Raw genomic sequence first — 25,940 nt, forward strand, 5'->3', positions numbered from 1 at the left:
GGTCAATAAGAAATTATTAAAATGGAAATACTGAAAAAGAAGACAATTGGGAACAAACAGAATAGAGCACTGAAGACCCTGTGGGGCAATATGAAACATTCTAGCATACACGCAACTGGAATTCCAACGGGAGCTGACAGGAAGAACAGGAAAGAGGAGCTATCTGAAGAGGAAACATGCGATTTTCCAAAACTCATAAAGAGTTCAAACCACAGACCCCAGAAGCTCAGAGAATCCCAAGCAGGATAAATAAATTTTAAGGGACACCTAGACAATCATGTTTGAACTTCTAAAAAAGAAAAAGAGAAAATTTTGAAGGCAGCCAAAAAACACACATTACATCCAAAAAAACAAAGATAAGAATTTCAGCAGACTTCTCATCAGAAGCTACACAAGCCAGATGACAATGAAGAAATATTATTAAAGTACTGAAAAGAAAACCATCACCCCAGAATTCCATACCCAGTAAAAACAGCTCTTAAAAATGAGGGTAAAATAAAAATATTTTCAGAAAAGTAAAAACCAAAAATGCATAACCATCAGACTTCTGATATAAGACATGTTACAGGAGATTCTTCAGACAGAAAGACTGTGCTACAGGCAGAAATGCAGATCTACACAAAGCACTGAAATCTTCCAGATGTGATTAAAATGTAGGGAGATATAAAATCCATTTTTTCTAACCTTGAATTGCCCTAAAAATAACTGTATGAAGCCAAAATAACAACAATGTATTGTGGGTTTATAGCATGAACAAAAATAAGATAAATAGCATCAGTAAAACCAAAAGTGGGAAAGAGGAATTGGAATATGCAGTTGGCAGGTGATTACACCACACGTGAAGTAGTAATATTGTTTAGAAATTAAATTGTGATCAGTTAAAGGCCTGTATTGAACACCCTATGACAACCACTGCAGAATTTTTTAAAATATAAATAACCCAGTAGTAGAGATAAAATAGAGTTATTAACCATATTTTAAGAAGCTTGCAAAGGGGGATGCCAGAAGGCCCCAAAGAACAGATAGAACAAATAAAACATTGCTAGGAAGATGGTAGATGTAAACCCAAACATATATAAAATTATATGAGATGCAAATTGTTTAATCGGACCAGTGAAAAACTACAGATTGTCAGAATGAGTACAAAGTAACGCCCATGTACACGCTGTCTACAGGAATGTATTATGAACATAAAGACATTAACTACTTAAAAATAAAAGGATAGGGAAAATACACCAACCGAACATCAATTCAAAAAACAACTGAAGTGGTTATATTAATAATATGAGAAAAATAAACTTCCAAATAACCAATATCACCAGGGGAAAAGGATATTACATACTTATAAAGGAGTCCATACACTTAGAATGCATAATGATCCTCAATGTATATGCAGCTAACAACAGAACTCCAAAATACATTCAGCCACAACTCACAGAACCATAAAGAGAAACAAAAAATTCCATAATTATTAGACCAATGTTGAAGAGGTACTCCTCTCAGTACTAGAAAATATACATAAACAAAATTCATGAGAATATGGACTATCTGGACAACAGTATGAACCAACTCATCTAATGGACATTTTCAGAGCACTCCTCACAACAGCAGCAAAATAACACTGTCTTCAAGAGCACAGAAAGAATTGAGCAAGGTGGACTGCATTCTGGAACACTGAAAAATACTCAAAAAATATAAATGCATTAACATCTTACAAAGTATGGTATTTGACCAAAATGACATTAACCTAAAAATCGATATCAGAAAGGTATCTAGAAAATCCCCCAAACACCTGAAAATTAACGACAAATACCTAAATAACATGAATAATAAGAAGTCATAAGGGACATTAGGACACAGATCAAAGAGTTCCTAGAGAAAAATTTATACTATTAGACACTGATGCAAGTAGAAAAGTCTCAAAAACTGATCTAATATTCCATATAAAGGAGCAAGATAAAGGGAAGAAAATTAAGCCCAAAGTCACAAAAGAAAAAATAATATTAGAGCAGAAATCAATAAAACAACAAAATAATAAAGAAAAATCAATGAAAATGAAAAGCTGCTTCTTTGAATTGACAGACAAAATTCATAAATCTCTAGCTAGACTGACCGAGAAAACAAGAGAGTAAAGAAACATATTGCTAATAACAGGAATGAAACAGGGAATTATCACTACAGATATAAAACTACAAAAAGGCTAATAAAGCAATATTATAAACAATGTTATTTCTATCTATTTGACAATGTAGATAAAATGAACCAATTCATTAAAAAAAACTAACAAAATTCAGCCACTATGAAGTAGATAATTTGAATAATCCTAAAACTATCAAATAAATTGAATTTATAATTTAATAGCTTCTGAAAAAAAAAAATCCAGACCCAGATGGTTTCACCAGACAATGTAAACCAAACATTTAAAGAAGTTCTAGCTCCAAAAGTGTAGTCTCTTCCAGAAAATAGAAGGAAATACTCCTCATCTCTTTTATGAAGCCCATAGTACCCTGATACCAAAAGTAGACAAAGACAATACATAAAAAGAAACCACAGGGAATTTCTTTCATGAATTTAGACAGAAAAACCCTCAACAAAATATTAGCAAATCAAATACATCAATATATAAAAGAATTATATGCCATCACTAAATTGGGTTGACAAGGAAAACAAGGATAGTCCAATATTTGAAAATAAATCAGTGTAATACACCACATCATTCAGCTTTACTAAGACAAGTCAGGAATAAATTATAGTGGTCTAAACCACTGTAAGATGAGTAGTTAACAATAACAAAAAGTTTAAAATAGCTAGAAGAAGGACATTAAATGTTCCCAACACACAAAAAGTCATAAATATGTGAGATGATAAATATGCTAATTATCTTGATCTGATCACTATACATTATATGTATTCAATCATCACTATGTATACCATAAATGTACAATTATTATATGTCAATTGAAAACACACATAACATTGTTTTTAAGAAGAAAAATCAGATGATCATGGACATTGGTGCAAAAGAAGTATCGGGCAACGTTCAATCCCTGTTTACGAAGAAAAAACCTCAGCAAATTAGCAACAGAGCAAAACTTCTTCATTTTCACAAAAAGCACCTAAAAGAAACCTACAACTAACATCATACTTAACGTTGTAAAATGTGATGCCTTTGCCCTAAGTTTGGGAATGGAGAAAAGATGTGTGCTCTCACCACTCTTATTCAACATCATTCCGGGGGACCCTAGTCAGTGCAACACACAAGGGACAGGGAAAAGGGAAAGAAGGAGGGGTACAGACAGGCATAAAGACTGAAAAGCAAGAAACACAACTATATTCAAAAATGACATGGTCGTACGTGCAAAACATTAACAGATGTCTCGCAAAAAAATTACTAAAACAAGTGAGTTTAACACATAATGTCAATATACAAAACTAAATCGCATATCTATAAAATTGCAACAAATAATTATAAATTCAAACTTTTTAAGAATATTATTCCCAAAAGCACCCAAAAATCTGGAAGACCAGTAGAAATCTAAAAACTGTGTGCAGCATCTGTAGACTGAAACTAAAACAGTGCTGATAAAAGTCAAAGAAAACCTAAATAAATGCTCAGATATACCATGTTTATGAACTACAGAACTCATTATTAAGATGGCAGTTCTCATTATCATTAAGGTGGATTTTCTGCAGGTTCAATACAATTCCAATCAAAATCCCAGCAAGATATTTGTGTTTATTTGCTTTAGAAATTCACAAGCTAGTCCCAAAATTTCATTTCAAATCAAAAGATTTAGAATAGACAAAGCATTTCTGAATAAGAATAAAGTTAAAAGTTTCACATATCTGATTTCAAGATGTCTTGTAAAGAAAACTAATCAAGACAATGTTGTATTGGTGAAAAGATAGAAACATACATCAGGGGAACAAAAGAGAGTTCAGAGTCTATCTACCATATATGGTCAGACAACCTTGAAAGAATGTGAAGTCGATTTAAAAGAGAAATAACAAACTTTACAATAAATTATGCCATAGCAACGGGTTACTCGAATGCAATAAAAGTGAATACTGACCTACACACATACACATTGCACCATACACAAAAAGTAACCAAGATTGGATTATAGACTTCAATGTAATAACATCTATAACGACATTTATAAAATTAGAGACAGGATCTCCCTCTGTCACCCACGCAGAAGCACAGTGGCTCAATCGTAGCTTACTGCAATCTCAACCTCCTGTGCTAAAGTGATCCTCCTACCTCAGCCTCCCAAGTAGCTAGGACTATGGGCATACACCACCATGCCTGGCTAATTTCTTAATTTTTTTGTAGAGACGGGGTCTCACTATGTTGCCCAAAATAACACAACTATTAAACTTATGGAAAAAGCACATAAGGGAAATGTTTTATCACACTTGGTTTGGCAAAGACTTCTAAGATACGGCAATATCAATTACATAACAGAAAAGAAGGTAAACTGGATTTCTTCTAAATAAAAAGTCTTCTCTACAAAAGACATGTTAAAATATGCTATAGACTGAGACATGCTATAGACTGAGAAAAAATATTTTCAAATCATGTATATGGTTTAAAGACTTCTCTACAAAGTAAACAAACAATTCTAAAAACTGAATAGTAAAACGACCCAAATTATTTGCCCATTTTAAAATATCAAAGGATCTGAACAGATATTTTACCAAAAAACATCTACAGATGGCAAATAATCACACTAAACTCTGCTCAACATCATTAGTAATTAGGGGAATGCAAATTAAAACCACAATGAAGTACCATTACACATGTATTAGAATGGCTAAAATAAAATTACAATATGAAAATATCAAGTGTTGGCAAGAATGTAGAACAGCTGGAACCTTACACATTGCTGGTAGAAATGCCAAATGATTCAACCATTTTGCAAAATAGTTTGGCAGTTTCTTATCATGTTATACACACACATCTCACGTGACCCCAGCAATGCCATCCCTGGGTATTTACCTACGAAAAAATGAAAGCATATGTTTACACCAAAACCTGCACACAAGTGCTTATAGCAGTTTCATTCATAACAACCAATACTAACCACTCTGGTATCTTTCATATAGCTAATGGATAAACTATGATATAACCATACCATGGCATATTACTCGGTAATAAAAAGAAATTAACTACCAGCATACCAACAACCTGTAACAATATTAAATGCATTAGGCAATGTGAAGTAAGCCTAATCCAAAAGGCTACACAGTGTATGAGTTTATTCAACATTCTGGAAAAAAAAAAAAACTATAGGGACAGAATCAGATGAGTGGTTCCCAGGGGATGAGGAAAAAGAGAGGGGCCCATTATCAAAGGGCAAGAGGAAACTTTTGGGTGTTACAGAAATGTTCTGTATCTTGATTGTGGTAATGGTTGCCGGACTATATGTATTTGTCAAAATTCATAGAACCGTTCAATAGTAGGGGGAATTTTACTCTATGCAAATTATACTTCAATTAGCCTGACCCTCTCCACTCATCGTATCTTCTTATGTGAGCCTAATGTATAGCCAGAGCTCAGAATCACTGCTTCAACCCTTGTACACACAGACAGATGGCTTCCTTTGAAGGACCTGCTCCAGGGTTCTCAAACTTGACTGCATATCAGAATCACTTTGGGAGCTCTGAAAACTACCAATGCTTGGATCTGATCCTGGCATATTCTGATGTCATTGGTCTACACTGTGACTCTGGCACTGGACTGTTGCAAAGCTCTACAAGTGATTCTAATGTGTACCCAAGGCTGAGAACTACTCTTCTAAAAACAATGGTCTTCCCACATTACTGCCCCTGCAACTCTAACAGAAAATTTTTAAAACTATGTACCCACTCGCACATTTCAAAAGTGATATCTAATATTTTTCATCCGGTTTCAACAGTTGCTAAGGATGAAGTTTCTAGTGTATTGTAAATCTTGACATTTTTAAATGAAACTGTTACATCACTCTTTTAAATGTATCCATTGGAATATAAATAACAGAATGACTTGACACCCACCACCATCCACTCACAAAACCCATGAAAAACTCTTCACTAATAAGAAATGTTACTTTGCTGCATTTTCTTCTTGAAATCATGCTTTCATTCCAGTTATTTCACAGAATTTTAACCTAATGTAATAACCTTGAATGTAAGCTGTCCATTACCGTATTATGTCTTTTTACAACAAAAATGTATGGTTATATATTGAACTTAAACTTTCTAAAGTTTCTTCTGTCAGATTCTCATTATTCAAAAATTTCTTTGAATTGGTGCCATTACAATTAAGATTGTTACACAATCAAAACAATGAAAGGTAAATACATATGTAACACATTTTAATAAATACCTTTTAAGATAAAAAGTATTTTTGATTGCAAATGCATCTCTTAATGGGCTATGGGATGGGAATGTTAAGCTCCTTGATTAAAGGAATTGTCTAATTGTACTTTTGGAACTGTGGAGGCTTTTACGTCTGAGGGGAGTGAATCATAGTTAGACATGAGATGAAAGAGAAGTGTCTTCCTATTGTAAAATCAAAGAACTGTGTGAGAGAGAGAGACAGAAGGAGAGGATGAACAGGTGATTTTGAATTAACCTGGACAGATCATAAAATAGAATACCAGAAAATATACAGAAGTTAAGGATGTAAAACAAATTCCCTTTAAAACATCCTCATTCCCAAACTCCTTGGAAGGTCTTTGCATCACCCCTCCATTCACATAATATAGTTTAAACAGCACTGATCTACATAAACAACCTATCATTAAACAAAATCGAGCTGTTTCTTCACACTAAAGGTAAATAACTTGGTACTGTCATGCATCGCCAGGGCCAGGGAGACCACACAAATGAGGGAAGCTCTTAGGAGTCAAGAAACACAGGGCACTCTTTGATATGGTTTGGCTGCGTCCCCACCCACATCTCATCTTCAACTGTAATTCCCATAACCTCCACGTGTCGTGGGAGGGACCCGGTGGGAGGTAACTGAATCATGAGGGTGGTCACCCGCATGCTGCTGTTCTCCTGATAGTGAGTCCTCACAAGATCTGATGGTTTTATTGAGGCTTTTCCCCCATTTGCTGGGCACTTCTCCTAGCTGCTGCCATATGAAGAACAAGTTTGCTTCGCCTTTCGCCATGACTGTAAGTTTCCTGAGGCCTCCCCAGCCAGGCTGAACTGTGAGTCAATTAAACCTCTTTCCTTTGTAAATTACCCAGTCTTGGGTACGGCCTCATAGCACTGTGAGAACAGACTAATACACTCTTGTATTTCATTTCCCTACTTTTGAAAGAGATCTGGGTATAGAGAACTATTTCTCCACTCTAAGAAACACGTGAGTTAAAACTCAGTGATCAGTAACCAGGGGGGAAACATAAAAGCAGCCTTGGCAGGAAGAGTGGAGCCTGTGCAGACCGCCTGCCCCTCCCTGTCTACCGTGGAGGCAGCTGCTCAGCTGGAGTGAATTACTCACACGTGGCAATCCCAGGCTAGTGCTGCTCCTACCTCCAGAGAAGCAGGAAAATCCACTTTTATGAAAATCCCCTGGTTTCAAAATATTGACAAGACATTCACAGTGCAGCCACATTAAACATATTTGCAAGCCACGGTATAACATTTGACACTGTCTGTCAATCACAAACCACACCTCTGACATCAAAGTACATAAAGAAACTGGATGACAGGATAAAATTTTCTTCTCTATTTGTTGAACACATATTGCCCCATAGCCTCCATTGCTGTGAAGCTTTGGTTCCTACCCTTTTGATTCACATGGCACCACGTTAATTTTAAATTGTAAAATAATAATATTAATAATAGTTTCCTTTTCCTATCAAAAATCTCTTTAACACATGCAAACAATTCAGGGAAAATTACTTTAAGATAGTAAAAATGTGACATTTGGTCCAAATGCAAGCTACAAGCTTTTGTCCTTTCCAAAGTTTAAATATCAGACTATCTATGACATCAGAATATCTAGGAAATCATTTTCCTCATTGTTTTATCCACTGGTTGCATATATCCAAACTACAGGCAACAAACAACTCCCTAATGTGTTCTCCCTAATTAAGGAAATCAAGCAAAAACTCTTTATTGGAAGCAGACATGCAGAACCTAACAAGATAAGGCAGAGCTTTAAAAAAAAGCTGGGATTTTTTTTTAACATAGCTGTACTCAAAATCACTGTTTTCCCTCCTATTGTTGACACTGTTCCCCTGAAAATGTAAATAATATTATTTGAGCTGTTCTCTCTCTTTCAATAGAATTCTCAGTAGTTTTACTGATCTCACATTTCAAAATATTGAATGCTTGTAAAACAAGCAATTGTCTGTTTTGATGCTTGCTTTTAACAGCACATAATGCAAATATTTAATCACAACAGTAATTTCCATTGTGCATAGTTTTTACATCTAATTAAGGACTCTGAAAAAAATTACAGTCATTGAAAACAAAAGCTTACATTACATTTACACAAACACCCAAAGGATAGAGTAACTTCTCCAGGAGGGTAAAATTCTACTCAAGTCACCATCGAGGCAACAACATAAAGCCCTCTTTTTGGTTAAATATTAGAGAAAATTTGAAGATTTGAATCTTAGATTAAAAATCATAACAGCCCTGGCTGGGCGTGGTGGTTCATGCCTGTAACACCAGCACTTTGGGAGACCGAGACGGGAGGATCACCTGAGGTCAGGAGTTCAAGACCAGCCTGAACAACATGGTGAAACCCCATCTCTACTAAAAATACAAAAAAAAAAAAAAAATAGCTGGGCACGGTGGCATGTGCCTGTAGTCCCAGCTACTCAGGAGGCTGAGGCAGGAGAATCATTTGAACCCAGGAGGCAGAGGTTGCAGTGAGCCAACATCACGCCATTGCACTGCAGCTTGGGCAACAGAGCAAGACTCCGTTTCAAAAAAAAAAAAAAATGCTAACAGCCCTAAGGGTGGACTGTTGCTGTCCTGTTAACCACCCAGTACCCACCACCCTCTCTTTGGTAACAGTGTCCCAACTTGTTTTCTATAATCTAACTCTTCCCCCCTTTCATACCGTTTTCTATAATCTAACTCTTCCCCCCTTTCATACCGTTTTCTACAATCTAACTCTTCCCCCCTTTCATACCGTTTTCTATAATCTAACTCTTCCCCACTTTCATACTGTTTTCTATAATCTAACTCTTACCCCCTTTCATACCACGTGATTCAGGTAGGTTCTCCCTCCAGGCTCTAACGTGAGCCAGTTCTATTTATTTGTTGCCCATGCTTGAGCCAGTCATCATAACTAGCCCATCCTTCTGGCCACAGTGACTGATTCAGGGAGGTCCCAAGGAGCATTGTGGGTCTCTAAAAAGGCAGGCCCAGAGCTTTGACAGAACTAAGAGAAACGTTCTTTCTTTTAATTAAAATTAGGATAAGATGCAATTCTGAGCTAGGAAGCCATTTTGTCTAAATGAGGGAGAGTGTCTGAGTAGAACACAGGAAGGACAGCTAAGAGATTCTAGGTCCATAGGGCCTAGATCACCTGGATCAAGCCTTGCCTGATGCCATTTTTGTCCCCAGAATCTCAGTTACATGAACAAATACGTTTCCTTTTACTGTTAGTGTTGGCCAGACACCTATGTGTTCTTCTGCATTCCCCAGTCCTCTCTGCAGTGGGATGGAAGTCACGTTTCCGAGTGCCAACCAACGGGATGTGGGCAGAAGTAATGGAGCCATTTCCAAATCTGGATGTTAAAGGCATCTTCCATGGTCCTCGAACCCTCCTTTCCCCAGGGTTGTGCTGACCTGGACTCTGAGTGAACAACACATGAATCTTTCTCATATTAAGCCACTGAGACATGGGCATTACCTGTTCCTGCAGCACAGCCAACCTGCCTAACTAATGTACCCCTTAGGCAACTTCAGAATTTCCTTTTTTTTTTAAATTTATTTATTATTATTATACTTTAAGTTGTAGGGTACATGTGCATAACGTGCAGGTTTGTTACATATGTATACTTGTGCCATGTTGGTGTGCTGCACCCATCAACTCGTCATTTACATCAGGTATAACTCCCAATGCAGTCCCTCCCCCCTCCCCATGACAGGCCCCTGTGTGTGATGTTCCCCTTCCTGAGTCCAAGTGATCTCATTGTTCAGTTCCCACAAGCTACCAATGAGTTTCTTCACAGAATTGGAAAAAACTGCTTTAAAGTTCATATGGAACCAAAAAAGAGCCCGCATCTCCAAGACAATCCTAAGTCAAAAGAACAAAGCTGGAGGCATCACGCTACCTGACTTCAAACTATACTACAAGGCTACAGGAACCAAAACAGCATGGTACTGGTACCAAAACAGAGATATAGACCAATGGAACAGAACAGAGTCCTCAGAAATAATACCACACATCTACAGCCATCTGATCTTTGACAAACCTGAGAGAAACAAGAAATGGGGAAAGGATTCCCTATTTAATAAATGGTGCTGGGAAAATTGGCTAGCCATAAGTAGAAAGCTGAAACTGGATCCTTTCCTTACTCCTTATACAAAAATTAATTCAAGATGGATTAGAGACTTAAATGTTAGACCTAATACCATAAAAATCCTAGAGGAAAACCTAGGTAGTACCATTCAGAATTTCCTTTTTACCTGCTACTAAAATATTATTAGAAAAGTTTTCCTTAAATCCATGAAATGAGCTGGAACTCTTCCATTTAATCCACAGTTTCTTGGACATTATCTTATAGTTTGCTTCAGATTCTAAAGAAAGATCCTTGTAACGGAAGATCTGCTTTGATTTTTTTTCTTTATAGTATCTGTTCAATGCTGACCAGGACAGTAGTCCAGAGGCCTTTGGGATGACAAAAAAAGGAACAGTTCTTCCTCTTGAGGGCCTCCAGTTCAAAGAAACACAAAGAATACTTTGAAATGCTAGAAAAGTGAGAACCTATCTAGAAAAATCAAAACCAAATCAGCCATTTATTGAGTATGCATCTGTCAATATCATGAAAGGGAATGCAAGAAACACAAAATTAGGATCCTCACATCCTTTCCTAGAAGGCTCATGAAAAGAGAAACATGACACATATGAGATATTCTAACGTAGCTTTTTGCAAGGTCAATAGTATCAAAAATCAACTTTAATAAGATGAGTATTTCTGTGAGTATCAAAGTTGGCACACAGAACACCAGTTCTAGGTGCCTTCTGGAGTGACTCCTTGAATCCAAGAAGCTCCAGTCCTATACATTGGATGTGCAGGGATCTCTCAGAGCTTGGGTTCTTGGCCTGGCCTAGGTCCTGTTGAGCAGGTGCATCCATCTGGAACTTGGAGCAGGGCAGTGAGTGACATGAGGCCATGGTTTCACATGGGATCAGCCCTGCTTACATATTCTAGAGTGCTATCTTTGGTTATTTACGGGTAGTCCTGCCAGGCCCTACTACCATAGGTGCTGAAAGGAAGGCAATGGTACTATTGGGATTGGGGCCAGGATAGGAACACACTGTGGCTGGGAGTCCCCACTGGCTGCTGGTGTTCCTGGCACCCAACCCTGGCGCCCCGGTGCACAAGGAGTCTAGCTGCTACCTCCTATGCTCTAATAAACCTGTCTCTACCACAGTGGGATCTGCTGTCAGCAGTGAAGACCATGGCCAACACAGAAGAAGCACAATCGTGGAAAAGAGATTTCTAAAGAGTTACATGAAAGCCAAAAATGTCAGTCCTTCCTCGCATCATGCAATCAGCGAATTCTTCTGCAGCTGTATTGTACAGCTTGCCAGAGATACTTACCACTGTCCTTGCCTCATTTCCCCCCACTAGACTGTAATCTCATGAGGGCAGAGTTAATCTCATCTTCATGTCTATATCCTCAGAGACTATCATATTGTGTTTATAATTTGTCCTCAAAAATGATTGAATAAATAGATTCATGCGCTTGGTTCCTCATACCTCTGATGTTTCCTGTTGAAGATAAAATACTCAAACCAAATAGATCCTAGGACTGAACGTGAAAGTTTTAAGGCAGCAGGGGCCTCCCGAATTCCATGGAGGTCACCGAATCAGGGAACTTTCATTCCAGATGAAAATATAGAGAAACGTGTTCTGACTGCTTGAAAACAGCGATGCCCAAACAGCAGGTCCTAGAGGAGTTTCCTCTTCCCTGGTGACTCGGTGGAACCCTTGCCATTCCATCTTTAAATGCATTTCCTTCTTCCTCATAACCTTGAAGCCAAAGTCTCTTTACCTCCACATCGTCTGTCCACTGACGTCCTCTCACTGGGGCCCACTTCAGAAAGCTGGAAGAAACTGCTGCACGCAATTCTGAGTCCTCCCCACTGATCAGACTCAGTGACCTCATCCACTCGAATCCCTCACCCCTCAAGAGCCAACTCATCTCAGGGCAAAGGACCACACTCTGACCAAAACAGGCTTCTGGAGCCTTGAGAGCAACATCATCAAAGAGCAAGAACTCTATTCATGAAGACTTCTGAATCGTTTTCTAGGCATACGGAAGCACTGAGTATAAATGCTGTTGGGTGTAGCAGACATTGACACTCGCCATTGCTAAGAGCATCAGGTTCAGCAGACTGGATACTTTCAAATCTGGCTAATATCTGTGCAAAATTGTGCAGCCCTTTCAAGAAAGAACTTGGCAGCAAAAGCTCTCCTCATACTTTTTTGGCCCAGAGATTAAGTAACTGTGAGTCTATCTAAGGAAGTAACTCAAAACTTAAATTATGCACAAAGATAATTATTTCTTATAATAGTAGAAAAGTACAAATTATGTAATTGTCCAGCAAACATAGAAACTTTGAAGCCATGATACAGACATTAAATTTATATTCACGATACATTTTTAAACACGAGGAAATACTTACATAAACACATGAACTGAAAAAAGTTGAAAACAAATTACAGGTACCGTATACAGAGTGAACAAAACTGGCTTAAAAGTTCATAGAAAAACAACTAGAATGAAATAATATCAAAATGGGAAGCAGTCATCTTCGGGTAGTAAAATTGTTTCACTTCATTTCAAAAATAATTTGAAGTAGCTCACAAAAAACTAAATGCAATGGGATAAATTAAGTAGGCAAGAAAACAGACAGAACAAGCATAGAAAAATAAAATAAAGCCAAGGAAAAAACTTATTCACAGGAGGCATGTCTTAAATGCCCATCCTTACAAACAGCAAATTTAGCTCTGAGGGTCCTAGAAGTTAAAGAAAGCCAAACATGTGACCACTTATAAAATTCACAGTGCTCACTGGATAAAGTATAAACTATTTCCAAGGATTAATGCAGCTGTTTTTCTCCTGATAATAAAGCCCAAGAAAATTTTTTCCAACATGTCCTAGAAGAGGAAAAATCTGTGTTTAATAGACAATATTCTTAAACCATCTCTACCAATCTTTCTTGACTATTGCTCAATACCATCTAATAACCTCATGCCAAAGTATAATTCAATTTAAAGAATGTTATGCGAGTCAAATTGCTTAGCTTTCTGCTTTTCTGGCTTGATCTGAGTGAACAGATGGGCCAAAGGATATTTCTTCTTCTTTTTCTCCTCCCCTCTTCCCTTCTCCTCCCTCTCCTCCTCCTCGTTTTTTCTTACTACCTTTATGGACATTCCATATCCTTCATAAATGCACTTGCATAACTGTAAAACTTGGATTTTTTTACCCTGACCATAGGAATTACTTAACTCAAACACAATCTCTATACACGCAGTCCACATCATCCCCCCATCATTTATGGCTACAAGCAGCTGTGTTGGAGATGCTACAATTTGTTACTAGGAGCCCAGAACCCTGGGCCGTCCACACCTTTGTAGTCTTTGCTTGGAGACATCCAAAATGGACACTCTCACGAAGTGGCCTGATTTATGTTCGTATAACGGCGCCTGTTTTCAGGACTCTGTCTGTTTGTTTGTTGGTTGGTTGGTGACAGGCTCTCACTCTGTCATCCAGGCTGGAGTGCTGCGGCACGATCTCAGCTCACTGCAACCTCCACCACCTGGGTTCAAGCGATACTCCTGCCTCAGCCTTCTGAGTAGCTGGGACTACAGGCACGTGCTAAATTTTTGTACTTTTACTAGAGACGGGGTTTCATCATGTTGGCCAGGCTGGTCTTGAACTCCTGACCTCGTGATTTGCCTGGCTCGGCCTCCCCAAGTGCTGGGATTACAGGCGTGAGCCACCCTGACTGGCCTAAGGACTCCTTTTTGTTGACTTGGGCTAGTTATTTCAAGTTCCTGTGCCTGAACTTTTGCCTCTGTAAAATGGAGATGCCACTACTCAAAGGATGGTGGTGAGGATTTCATGAGTGAACGAAAGTACATTTAGAACCCTGCCTTGCCTAAAATGAGCATCCAATCAATGATAATAAAAATCACGATTATGATTTATTTTGAGTGAGAAGCTCTCCCACCCTCCCTCCCCACCCTGCTCGGCTTCGGTTCATTCACAGGACCTTCCTCTGGTCTTGCTGGATCTGCTTCTGCCATGTGAAGCCAGAGAGGCAGGCACATCCTTCTTTCAGAAGAGACACATCTCTGCAGTTAAAAGAAGTCGCCCCTTTTCCAAGTCAAACTCATGGAGTGTCTTCGATATTACTTGCCATGATAACGGGCCTAGGTGTCTCATTTTCTGAATGGGTTAAAATTTTGTTTCTCCCCCTTCAGCATAAGGAGACCAACGTGGCACAATTCTCTGGATTTGATATCATCCATCCATTGCCAATGCAATATGGTGACCATACTTTATTCGTCCTATAAATTATAACTGTGTGAACTGAGCCAGCTGAGACAGCAGCCCTGTTTTCTGTTCAGCCTTCACTCACACATCTGGAAGCCACACCTGGTCCTGCCCCGGGTCCAGCCCTCCTGCCATGGGGCACTTGACCCTTGCTGCAGACCTTCCCATCCCTCAGTGGATGGATCGAAGGGGAGCATGATTTCCAGGCCCCACAGAGCTAATTCCGAGGCTCGCCCACAGCAATGAGAAGGAAGCCTTCTCTAAGCCCCACCAACGTCAGATGAGGCTGGGCGTGAAGTCATTTGTCCATCACACTGTCCAGGCCTGTATTATCCTGTTCTCATGCTGCCAATAGAGACATACCCAAGACTGGGTAATTTATAAAGGAAAGAGGTTTAATGGACTCACAGTTCCACATGGCTGGGAAGGCCTCACAATCATGGCAAAAGGCAAAGGAGAAGCAAAGGCACATCTTACATGGTGGCAGGCAGAAGGCTTGTGCAGGGGAACTCCAATTTACAAAACCATTAGATCTTGTGAGTCTTATTCACTACCATGGGAGCATATGGGGAAAACCGTCCCCATGACTCAATGATCTCCACCGGATCCCACCCTTGACCTGTGGGGATTATTACAATTCAAGGTGAGATTTGGGTGGCGACTCAGCCAAGCCATATCAAGGCCTATCCACCAGTAGAGCAGAAACAGACAGCGGTTGAAAGGTGGAGAGCGATGAAGCAGGTTCTGGTAGGATCCTTAAAGGCCCTGGGTCAGCCTCATCTAAAATCAGCACAACCCTGGACTCCTAAGTCTCTTAAGATAACTTGAAGCTTCACGTAACAGAGTCCTGATGGTGTGGAGTCAAGATAAAGCACGAGGACATTCCACATCCATAATGATAAAACTGTGATTATTCATGAGTGCTCCTGGCCTTCCAGGCCTCCGCTTCCATAAGACACGTTGACAAGACACCCCACAGAGCTCACACTTTCCTTGTTGGTGTAGTGTCTCGTTTTTCTTCTCTGGCAGTTTCATGACTGTCAACTCTTACTAAGCTTATTTTCATACAAATCTTCAAATCTTTTTACATGTGTTCCTCTCAAACTCCTCTCTCCCGTACCTCCCAAGTCAGCGTGTGTGACCTAGGTTCAGCATGTGGCAATATCCCCTTTGTCTCACATGTTAGGTTGTCCTCGGGAGAGCTTTTGGCCACAATTCTGCTATGCAACGTCCTTACCACTCCACCCCTTCTGTGTAGCTGCTCTTCTGAGGTTTGCATGAAGTAGCTCATCTGTTTGGACAGCCAGCCTCTGATGCAATTTGTTCACCTGGGAGGGGCTGGGGACAGAGTCCTGGGGTCTCCTTGGAACGTGCTCAAGGTTGACACCACGCCATCTGCTACCATCTGAGCTGCTGGGAATCCACCAAAGCATAGCACCACCCAGGTACACATTACCATTGTGTGGACAACAGCGCTGGGGTGAGCGCCAATCCCAGTGCCCAGCATCAGTAAGCACTGAATCATTTCTTTGTAACATTACTTAAATCTCTATCTTCATTCCACATTCCATCCAGTAGCAAAACAACGCTCTGTAGATACTGCCACACTCCCACCCCACCCAATGATTTCATGGATCACTTCTAAGTGTTGAGAGGTTCAGAGTGACCACCACAACCAGGAGGGCTTTGTGATTGGTACAAATGGCATCTGGTCTCCTGCGGTCAGTCCACACAGACTGCGGTGTGTGCCTCCCTGGTCTTGACCACAAGGCCTCCTCGGGCCAACTGGGCTTCCTCAGCCACATCTGCACAGCCCTGGCTGCCAGGAAAAGATTCTGCTACTTGAGCCATGCTCAGGCATGCTGCCTGGTCACCTCATGCAAACATTCCTTCTGCTTCCTCTCCAGGCGATTTAGGACAGGGTGTCTTCATTTGTGGCTCTCCCAGTATATCCACGAAGTCAATCTAGTATATTTTTAACTTGTCATTGGAGTGACGTGGCACAGAGCAGCTCAAAAGCCCGCCAGCATCTCCTCCAAATTCTCCTGCCCTTTCCCCTAGTAAAAAAAAATTTACTTAGTGAAGGAGGAAGAGAAAGGCTGAGAAACCATATGCCTGGGAGGATAGGTTCTTCCAAATCTGTTCTCTATTACTAGATACCAGCTTTTGAAATCAAAAGTCAGGAATCTGATTTTTCTGTCTCTTTTTTGTTTGTTTGTTTGTTTGCTTGCTTGTTTGGAGACAGGGTCTCCCTCTGTCACTTAGGTTAGAGTATATTACATGATCACAGCTCAATGCAACCTCCAACATCCAGGCTCAAGCAATCCTCCCACCTTAGCCTCCAGAGTAGCTGGGACTATAGGCACACACCACTGCACCCGGCTCATTTTGTTTTGTTTTGTTTTTTGTAGAGATGGAGTCTTGCTTTGCTGCCCAGGCTGGTCTTGAACTCCTGGACTCCTCAAGTGATCCTCCCACCTGGGCCTCCCAAAGAGCTAGGATTACAGACATGAGCCATCGTGCTTGACTTTCCTGTCTCGTGCCTTCTGCTGTTCCAAGAGGCAGTGGCTGCCAGGTGTTCATCTGCACAAGAGAGGAGAGGCCAGGGCAGCAGGGAATGTGAGTAGGCAGGGCAATGTCGCCATCTGTTTTGATATCAAAATACTTTATTGCCACAGTATCCTGAGAGGTGCCAAACACTCTGAGTCTCAGCAGACTATTTTATCACTGAAGCATCTTCCCATCTACCACTATAGCTTTCCTGACCAAAATGCAAACAAACAAATAACAACAATGAAACCTGACAGACATCTTCTTAGTGAATCTGCACAGGGAGATTCCCATAAACATAAACATTTAATGTCACTCTCGTGAAAAGAATAACTTAATGTTACTAAAAGTTAAACGCTTTTTTGGAACCTCTTGTCTTTTCAAATGTACATCTGAATCTCCCTTTATTTATGTACTTTACTTACTTCCTAAGGGAGGAGAAGTGGCTATTTGAATTCTCTTTCAAAGACATCTTTTTTACCTTTATAACTGTTGACTGATCTGTTCTAAAACTATGTACTTCAGTCACTTCAGGTGCATGCCACAGGTTTGTTTACTTTTAAGGTCAAGGGCCTTCCTTCTCTATGAATTCTTAATTTCTGGAGGGGGTGCACCTTGGGTGACTCCTGAAACCAAGGTTTAAGGACGGGGGTAAAGGAAGCACCTGGCTTCTGACTGTTGCATGTACCCCTTAATTCTTCCTACAGCAGATTTTTTTTTTAAATAAATGACAAAGTCATCTGAAAATATTCTGAGTCTTTGGTCCCATGTCACAACAAATCCATGCTGGTTTCCTCTTCCTTTTGTGAGAGGCCCCACCATATCATTTCCACAATTCATCCAAGCGTGCTGTCTGGCATCAAATATCAAAATCAACAATGCATATGTTCACAGCATCAAGCATCCTCCTTCTGCAAACAGGAAGGGTCTGCGTCTTCATTCCGCATGCTTCTTCCTCATTCTTTATAATTCCCCAGAGACCACTAATGTGTCACCTACGCTTTTGGTCCTGGAAGACCAGAGGCCTTGTCTAGTCCTCCCTGCCCAGGACCCTACACATATGTTAGTGACGTAGATGAATAAATAGATCATGAATACAGTCCACTGGGTATGTCTGCAAGTTCTTTGAGAAGCTTGACCTACGGAGATGGGGGAGGAGGAAAACAAAAATAAAAAACAAAAAAGAAGCTGACCTAGGAGATAACCAAACCATTCCACACCATCAGAGAATCTCTTCAACCTCCCCGGTGGTCTCGGAAGTAAATCTCTATTTTAATCCCTTTCAGGTGTTATTTCTGGTTGCTGCTGGAAAAATTAAGGCTGAGAAAACGAAATAACATGATGTTCATTTATTCATTTGCTCAACAAATATCAAGGGTCAACTGTATACCAGGCTCTGAGCTAAAAACTAAAATGGTCTCAAGACCTCTCTGCACTCAGCCCCTAGCAAGCCTGGCACCACGTAACAATTCTGTCTGACAAATTGCCTAGGTTATTCCGTATAATTATCAGACGTCGGCAGAATGGCCAGGGGTATGGGTTCCGGCATCAGAATTCAGACTCTGCCCGTCTTTTATGTTATTATGACTTGGAGAAGTTACTTAACGTCTCTGAACTTCAACTTCTGGTACAGCACATATCTACCTCATTGAGTTTATCTGCAAATTTACAAAAAAATTAATAAGTCACTCCACACAGTGCCTGCCACACAGCAATTATTCAAAAAATTAGCTGGTATTATTGACCAAAATTTTCCCTGCAGTGCTCTGAATTACTGGAAAAGGCAGCATCAAGCCACTGCACTGTCAGGTAAATGTTCTCCAGCAATATTTCACAGTCTTAGGAGCACAGTTAAAAATTGTATGGAGGCCCTGCAATGTCCAAAGCACTAAGCTAAAAATACTGGAGAGAAATCAGAGATAGAAAAATACCTATTTTTTGTCCCCTAAAAGAAGTTAAAATTTAGGAGAGGAGACAGAAAATAGTTGTAGAATGTCAACCTTGTGAAAGGCAGAAGTGCACTCCCCGAAAAGATATTCACATCCAAATCCCTGAAATCTGCACATGTTGGTTACCTTCTTTGGAAATTTTAAAAGGGGACGTGACTAAGTCAAGACGGGAGATTATGTGGGTCACTAGGGTGGTCCTGAAATGCAAAGTATCCTCCTAAGAGGGAGGCAGTGGGAGGCTTTGTACACAGATACACAGAAGAGAAGGTGATGTGAGGAGGGGCAGGGAGAGATCTGAAGCCACTTGCACACGAGTCAAGGACTGCAGCCACTGCCAGGAGCTGGAAGACGCAAGGAAGGATTCCCCCAGCGCCTCATGCAGACACCTCAGTTTCAGCCCAGTGATGCTGCTTTTGGACTTCTGGCCTCCAGAACTGCAGGGAATGCCCTTCTGTTAAGTCACGTTTGTGGCAACTTTTTACAGCAGCCACAGGGAACGTATACATACTTTGTATAGAAGTTAAAAATCCATCCTGCCCTCCTTCTACCTTTAAAGAATGACAAACTGCCTCAACATGGCCTATGAAACAGTGACTGCGGGATCTGTCATCCACCTGGAGAATTTTGGGAGTGAAAGAGGGTGCTGACCTCTGCCCACCCCAGCTCTACCCAGCACTTTCTCTCCTCTCCCTTCACACAGTCCCGAAATCCACAGGGCTCTCTCCCCAACCTTCCTGGCCACACTGTCCTCGTGAGTCCCCAGTGTCCCAGTCTCTTGGTGGACTCAAGATGGGAGATTATGTGTGGATCACCTCGGTAGTCCTGACTCCTCCCAGTCCACCCCGTAATGCCAGCCTATCCTTCGGACAAGGGGAGTCTTCCCAGCTACTCTAAGTCAACTGCCAAAGTATCTAGATCCAGAGACACTCGCCCCATCCTCCACAGCACACCCACAGTGCTAACTTCACATTTTTCTGTGTAATTCACATGTGCCCCTATCTCTCCTATAAATGGCAAGCTCTCTGGGAACGGTAACCATATCAACCTGGGCTTTTCCTTACTACGGTACTCCCTGTGCCCAGCACGGTATGGGGTACATCATTGGTGCTCAGAAGGCAGTTAACAGTTATGAAATAGGAAAGAGGAGGGAAGGAAGAAAGAGGGGACTGATAAATATGCAACTGCCCAGGTTTCAGCTTACAATTTAAAGCAACGGAGCGATGGTGTGAGGCACTTTGACATCTAGAAGAATGACTGGCACTAAACATCCCTACCTAAGGACGCTTTAGTACCTGCCCTATGTCCTCACAACACTTGGAAATAGTTCCTGCTGAGCTCTGTGTTCACTGAAGGCATGTGGCCTTTGATATTTGTTGAACGAATACACAGATACATGGAATGATGAATGGATGGGTGAAATGATAGATGGATAGATGGAAGGATGGGTGGATAGAAGGATGGAATGATGATTGGATGGATGGATGGACAGATGGATGGAAGGATGGATGGAGGGATGGAGGGATGGATGGATGGATGGACAGATGGATGGATGATGGATGAATGGATGGATGGATGCATGCATGCATGGATGGATGGATGGATGGACTGGTGGATGGACAGACAGATGGGTGGATGATGGATGGATGGATGGATGGATGGATATGAATGGATGGACTGGTGGATGAATGGGCAGATGGAATGATGGGTGAATGCATGGGTGGAAAGATGGATAACACCTAGATTAACAGAAAAATTGATTGATAAATTCTAAATATTGTGTAGCACAGCTTCTATAATAAAATATTTTTGAAATTTTTGTTGTTTACTCATTTTTTCTTGGCTCTTAGAACATAACTAAGTTAAAAAGATCCTCAAACTTGGAATTCTACCTTTCTATACACAGAAGTATTTTTAATAAAATCATATTTTAACTCTTTAATTCATACAAAACAAAACTTAGTGGTCTCTTCATTCTTTGTCCTTTTAATTTGACAGAATTTGAATGTAAGCAAAAAGTCACTCTCTCCCCCATAACTGGCTCCCTTCTGACATTCTTTCCTCTCCCAAAAAGTCCTTGACCCCTAAAGAAGTTATCACTGTATTCTGAAGCTCTTTTTGGTCCACAGCTTCCTTAAATAAGGGGTGGTACTCTCCTACCCAGAAGCTTCACTCTGACCCAGTTAACGCCTCAGTGTCATCAAATTGTGTCAAATGGAATTTCCTGATGCAGATATGATTTATAAGCTCAGGGACAGTTCAGTTCATGTCCCAATATATTCATATCACCTCTCCTCTAAGATTCTCTGATCCCTTGAAAGTTGTCACCCAGTTGGAAATCAAATATGAACTATATTTAACAGGATTTTAATTGGAAGTAAACACACAGACACACCACACACACACAATGCAAAGTGCCTGAACTGTCTGGGGCTGATTGAAAAAGAATATTACCAAGTATTAAACATCCGTTTCAGCATATTATTAGAGGCTAGAAGCTCTACACATAGAAGCAGCTTCAGGAAGGCGCTCCAAGAAGCCCACTGCCCAGGCCATTGGCCACGCTCAGCTGGAAGCAGGCAGAGCACGTGCCCAGCACCGCCATAGGCACAGGGACCACGACAGTGCCACAGCCCCGCTTGCAACGTCACAGATCTCTCAGCCTCTGCTTCTTTCTTACCAGCACGTGCAAGGGAACATAACTGGGAAGGATGCACGTGAGGATTGTAACAAGCAACCTAAATGTGGCAACACTCTTGACTTTGTATTTAAAAATCACCTTGCCCTCTGCCCATCTCCAATCTCCTCACTAATTTTTCTTCTCAGCCCACCCTCCATATACCTGCCCCCTCCCACAAAGTTCATAGTAATGCATTAAAACTCATCTGCAGGCTGGCACCACTGCAAACTACATCAAGGTACCAGCAAAGCCAGACCTTAAACATTTAAGGCCATTCTGCACAAAAGTTAGGGGCCATAGGACAAAGCTACTGGGGAAACTGTGTGTCATACCACACTTTCTAGGTCCTAGGGGCATAGAAGTACAAGCAATAAAATCTTATTTTTATTTGTTTTTTAAAAAAATATCTACAAGACGATGGGTTTGTTCTACGACTAATCATTTTCTGCTCATGAAATATAAACGTGTAAGGCTCGAGCATATTAACCTGGCATTAAAATCTGCATTTTGTTTCATTCAAAAATTCCTATTTGGAAAGACAATACAGTAAAAATGATGCTATGTGGAAACAGGTATTTAATACTTGATAATATTCTTTTTCAATCAGCCCCACACAAATGAGGCACTTTGGGGTGTGTGTGTGTGTGTGTGTGTGTGTGTGTTTGTGGGTTTACTTCCAATTAAAATCCTTTTAAATACAGTCCATACTTGATTGCAAGCTGGTGACAACTTTCAAGTGATCAGAGAATCTTAGAGGGAGGTGATATGAATACACTGGGAAAAGAACGGGCCTGTCCCTGAATTTATAAATCATATCTGCATCATGAAATTCCATTTTACACAATTTGCTAATAGGGGTGTTAATTTTTTTCTTGTTCTTTGACATATTGTGACTAATCCTGAATCATCTACCATGTGCTCAGACTCTGCTAATTGCTTACAAAGTCTCCACACAGAACCGATTCACTTTTGAACTGTCTGACTGACTTAAGTTCAACACACAAAATATGTCATATGCTAAGCTTATCATAACATTTTACATGTTAATTTTTGGCCACCTAGTAAAGAGGCTTCCACAGCACAGAGTACCTCATTTAAGGACATGTTCAGTGTTCCCAGTTGAAAAAGTTCACAAGTATCAGGGGAAATACAATTGTCTTCAACACTGCTCAGTCTAATAAAGAAATCAGTAACAGACCTATGTACCTAAGTGAAAAAACACAATAGTGAGGTCTTATTTCCAAAGCTATTCTGTACCTTTCTTAATACAACCTTGTTATTGCAGCATAAACACAAAGGAGTCTAGATCTATTATAAAACCAAGTGAGAACCAACCAAAAAAAAAAAAAAAAATGCTGGGCTGTTGTTGCTGTGGATTTTGGTTTTTTTAATCTCACGTCTGCCTGAGTCAGGTTCATTGAATTCATCAACCTTTTCTTTGGTTTCCTGTGCACATTATAAATCCAGAAAGCTCTGATCCCAGGGACTGTTCTCACTCATAATTAGGAAACAGGAGCCCATCTCAACCACACTTCAAAGACAGGGAAGTAGGGTGAACGTAAATTCCTCTTTCTAAATCGAACCAGCACAGAAAGTCAGCATTTGAACTGTCTTCATCTATTACCAGATCCAAAGCAACATAACCTCAGTGATTCTGGAGGAACTCAGAGACAGACAATTCATGTAATTAAAAGACTTTGTGCATGATAATTGGCTTTGAAGTTTCTGAGAGCGATCTCATCTCAAAAATCTTCGCAGAAAAATATCGGTACAGTGTTCTGGCAGCACGTATTAGAGAGAGCCGAGACGCTTCACTCTCCTCCCCGTGTGTTTATCTGCAGGAAAGGGGCACCGGGTGGGGGAACCACACACGAACAGCCCAGGTCAATCATGAGAAAGAATCGCCCGCACAAATCACACCATTTCTCTTCAAGTTAGAATGACTGTCCAGAGCTTCCAAACTTGCTCTTCCCATGACAGACAGGGATGCTGGCAGAAGAGAAGAGGCAGCATTGAAGAATTCCTGCCTTGACACAGGGCTTCGAGTCAGGGCCCCGCTGGGATAACTCGGGTCACAACTTGTAGCTGAAACTCCACGTGCACCCTGCGGGGCCGCCGCTCCCAGCACCCTACAGAAGGGTGAGAGCCAGACCCTGTGCCCAAACCTCCACAGCGGCAGACGTGGAGAAACCCAGCTCCCTTCTTCAGAGCTACCCCCCAGGCTATATTTTTGGCAGCTTATAATACACGAAATAGTATTCCCATACAACAGGAGTGCTCCAAAATTATTTCCAAATAGGTCAGTGCCACCAGGAAAAGTCAAACTCAAATGCCAGAAATCTTGCTGGTCATCTCAATCCCCTCCCCCGACAGCCGGCTGAGCCCTCCAGAGGCCACCTTTCCTCTCAACAGTCCTCCCGCCCCCTCCCTTTACAGAAAAGGCTTTCAGGAAACGGCCTTCCTTTCCTTTCGACTCCTTAGCAGTCTCACCTACGGCCTCCCACCCAAGAGCTCCAGGCCAAGCACCTTCGGCCAAGGGGCGTCTGAGGAGCTTGGCTGCTGCAGGGGCGCACGTTCCCACGCGCGCACACACACACATGCACACGAGCCCTCTCTCCCGGCCGCCCCCATCCTCCACACACTCCCACACACTCACTCCAGGCGAAGTTAGTTCCCGGGCCGCCGGGCGGCCGCGGCGTCCTCACCTTTGGAGAACAGGGCGGCCAGGCTGATGAGCACAGGCGACCAGTGGTGCCACAGCGTCCCCATCTCAGACGGGCACATCCTGGAGACCCGGTGCGCAGATCCTCCGCTCCCCGGCGCCGTCCAGGCGAAGAAGAGACCGTCTCAGTTCCCTAGAGGCCCGGAGCGGGGCCGGTGGCGAGGGAGCGCCCGGCTAGGGGCCTGAGCAGCCCAGGCGCCCTGCGCCCTCCTCCCGCCAGTCCATGGCCGGGCCGGGAGGCGACGACCGCGCGCGGGCTCCTGAGTTGCTCTCTGGAGTCCAACACGCGCGCAGGCAAACCCCACCTCCCTCCTTCGCCCCCAACAGATTTTTTTTTAATTTTAATCCACGAGGGGTATTTCCTTTCCTGTTTACCCGAGCGAAGAGTGGCCCCCGGTGGCCCAGGCAGGGGCGCCTCCAGGCGCAGGGCTCCGGCGACTCCGGAGCTGGCTAGCGGGCGCTGGCGCGGGCGGCGCCGGGGTGACGGGGCTGCGGCGCCCGGGGCGCGGGCAGAGGAGGCGCGGAGCCCCCCAGGCGGGTAGCCGGGCTGGCTGGGCGGCCCGGGGCTCCCTGGCCCGCAGCCCCCATCCCGGGCCGGCCGCTGCGCCTCGGGCCTCGGGCGCGCGCGCGCTCCGGCACCCAAAGTTTGGCGGGTGCGGCTGCTCCCCGGCCGCCGCCTCGGCCCGCCCGGCCCCGGGCCCGGCTGGGGCTCGCGGGGCTCTACGCGCGCGGAGCGCACGGCTGGCTCCGAAGACGCGGGGCTCCCCCCTGCGCCCGGGGGAGGCGGGCCAGATGTGCGCGGAGGAGGGCCCGCCGGCTCGGGGACGCGGCCGAGCAACGCAGCTGCCTCCTGCCAGGCGGCGCGGGGGCTCGGCTCCGCAAGGACCGCATCCGGAACGGAACTGAGGCGATCGCCACGGTGCCCGGAGCCGGCTGGGGCTTTCGCCTTAAAAATTTGTCTGCTTTTAAAAAGCCCCACCCTTTCGGAGTGACAGCTGTGAGCCCCAATCCGCAAAGTAAATCCCACCTCCCCCTGGCCACCCCACGCCCAGCCTCCCTGCCACCCTCCCTGCCACCCTCCCTGCGAGTGCGGACGCGCGGTGGCGGCGGGCGAGGGCTCCCAGCGCTGGGGCACCCCGAGGACGGAGCCGCCCACTATCCCAACAGGTGTCCAGCTGGCCAACGGCCTCCCCTCGTCATCAAAACCTCAGGCCCAGGGGAGGTCCTCCAGCCCGGGGGCACCTGAGGCTCTTCGCCAGGGAGAGCGCATGGATGGCTGGAGAGGGGCCCT

At 42.6% G+C, this 25,940-nt stretch overlaps 1 protein-coding gene across 2 annotated transcripts in view; it reads right to left on the reverse strand.

Moving 5' to 3' along the window:
• The window catches only part of TMEM132D (transmembrane protein 132D), an 825,450-nt gene extending 799,876 nt beyond the window's left edge, over positions 1 to 25,574 (reverse strand). For both annotated transcript variants that reach the window (XM_005572614.5, XM_005572613.5), the window contains exon 1: positions 24,633 to 25,574. In XM_005572614.5, coding sequence (XP_005572671.2) covers positions 24,633 to 24,711 — 79 coding nt within the window. In that variant the 5' untranslated portion in view covers positions 24,712 to 25,574. The remainder of the gene's footprint in view (positions 1 to 24,632) is intronic.
• Positions 25,575 to 25,940: the final 366 nt, after the last annotated feature.

This window comes from Macaca fascicularis, chromosome 11 (genome assembly GCF_037993035.2).
Source record: "Macaca fascicularis isolate 582-1 chromosome 11, T2T-MFA8v1.1".
Taxonomy (NCBI): Eukaryota; Metazoa; Chordata; class Mammalia; order Primates; family Cercopithecidae; genus Macaca; species Macaca fascicularis.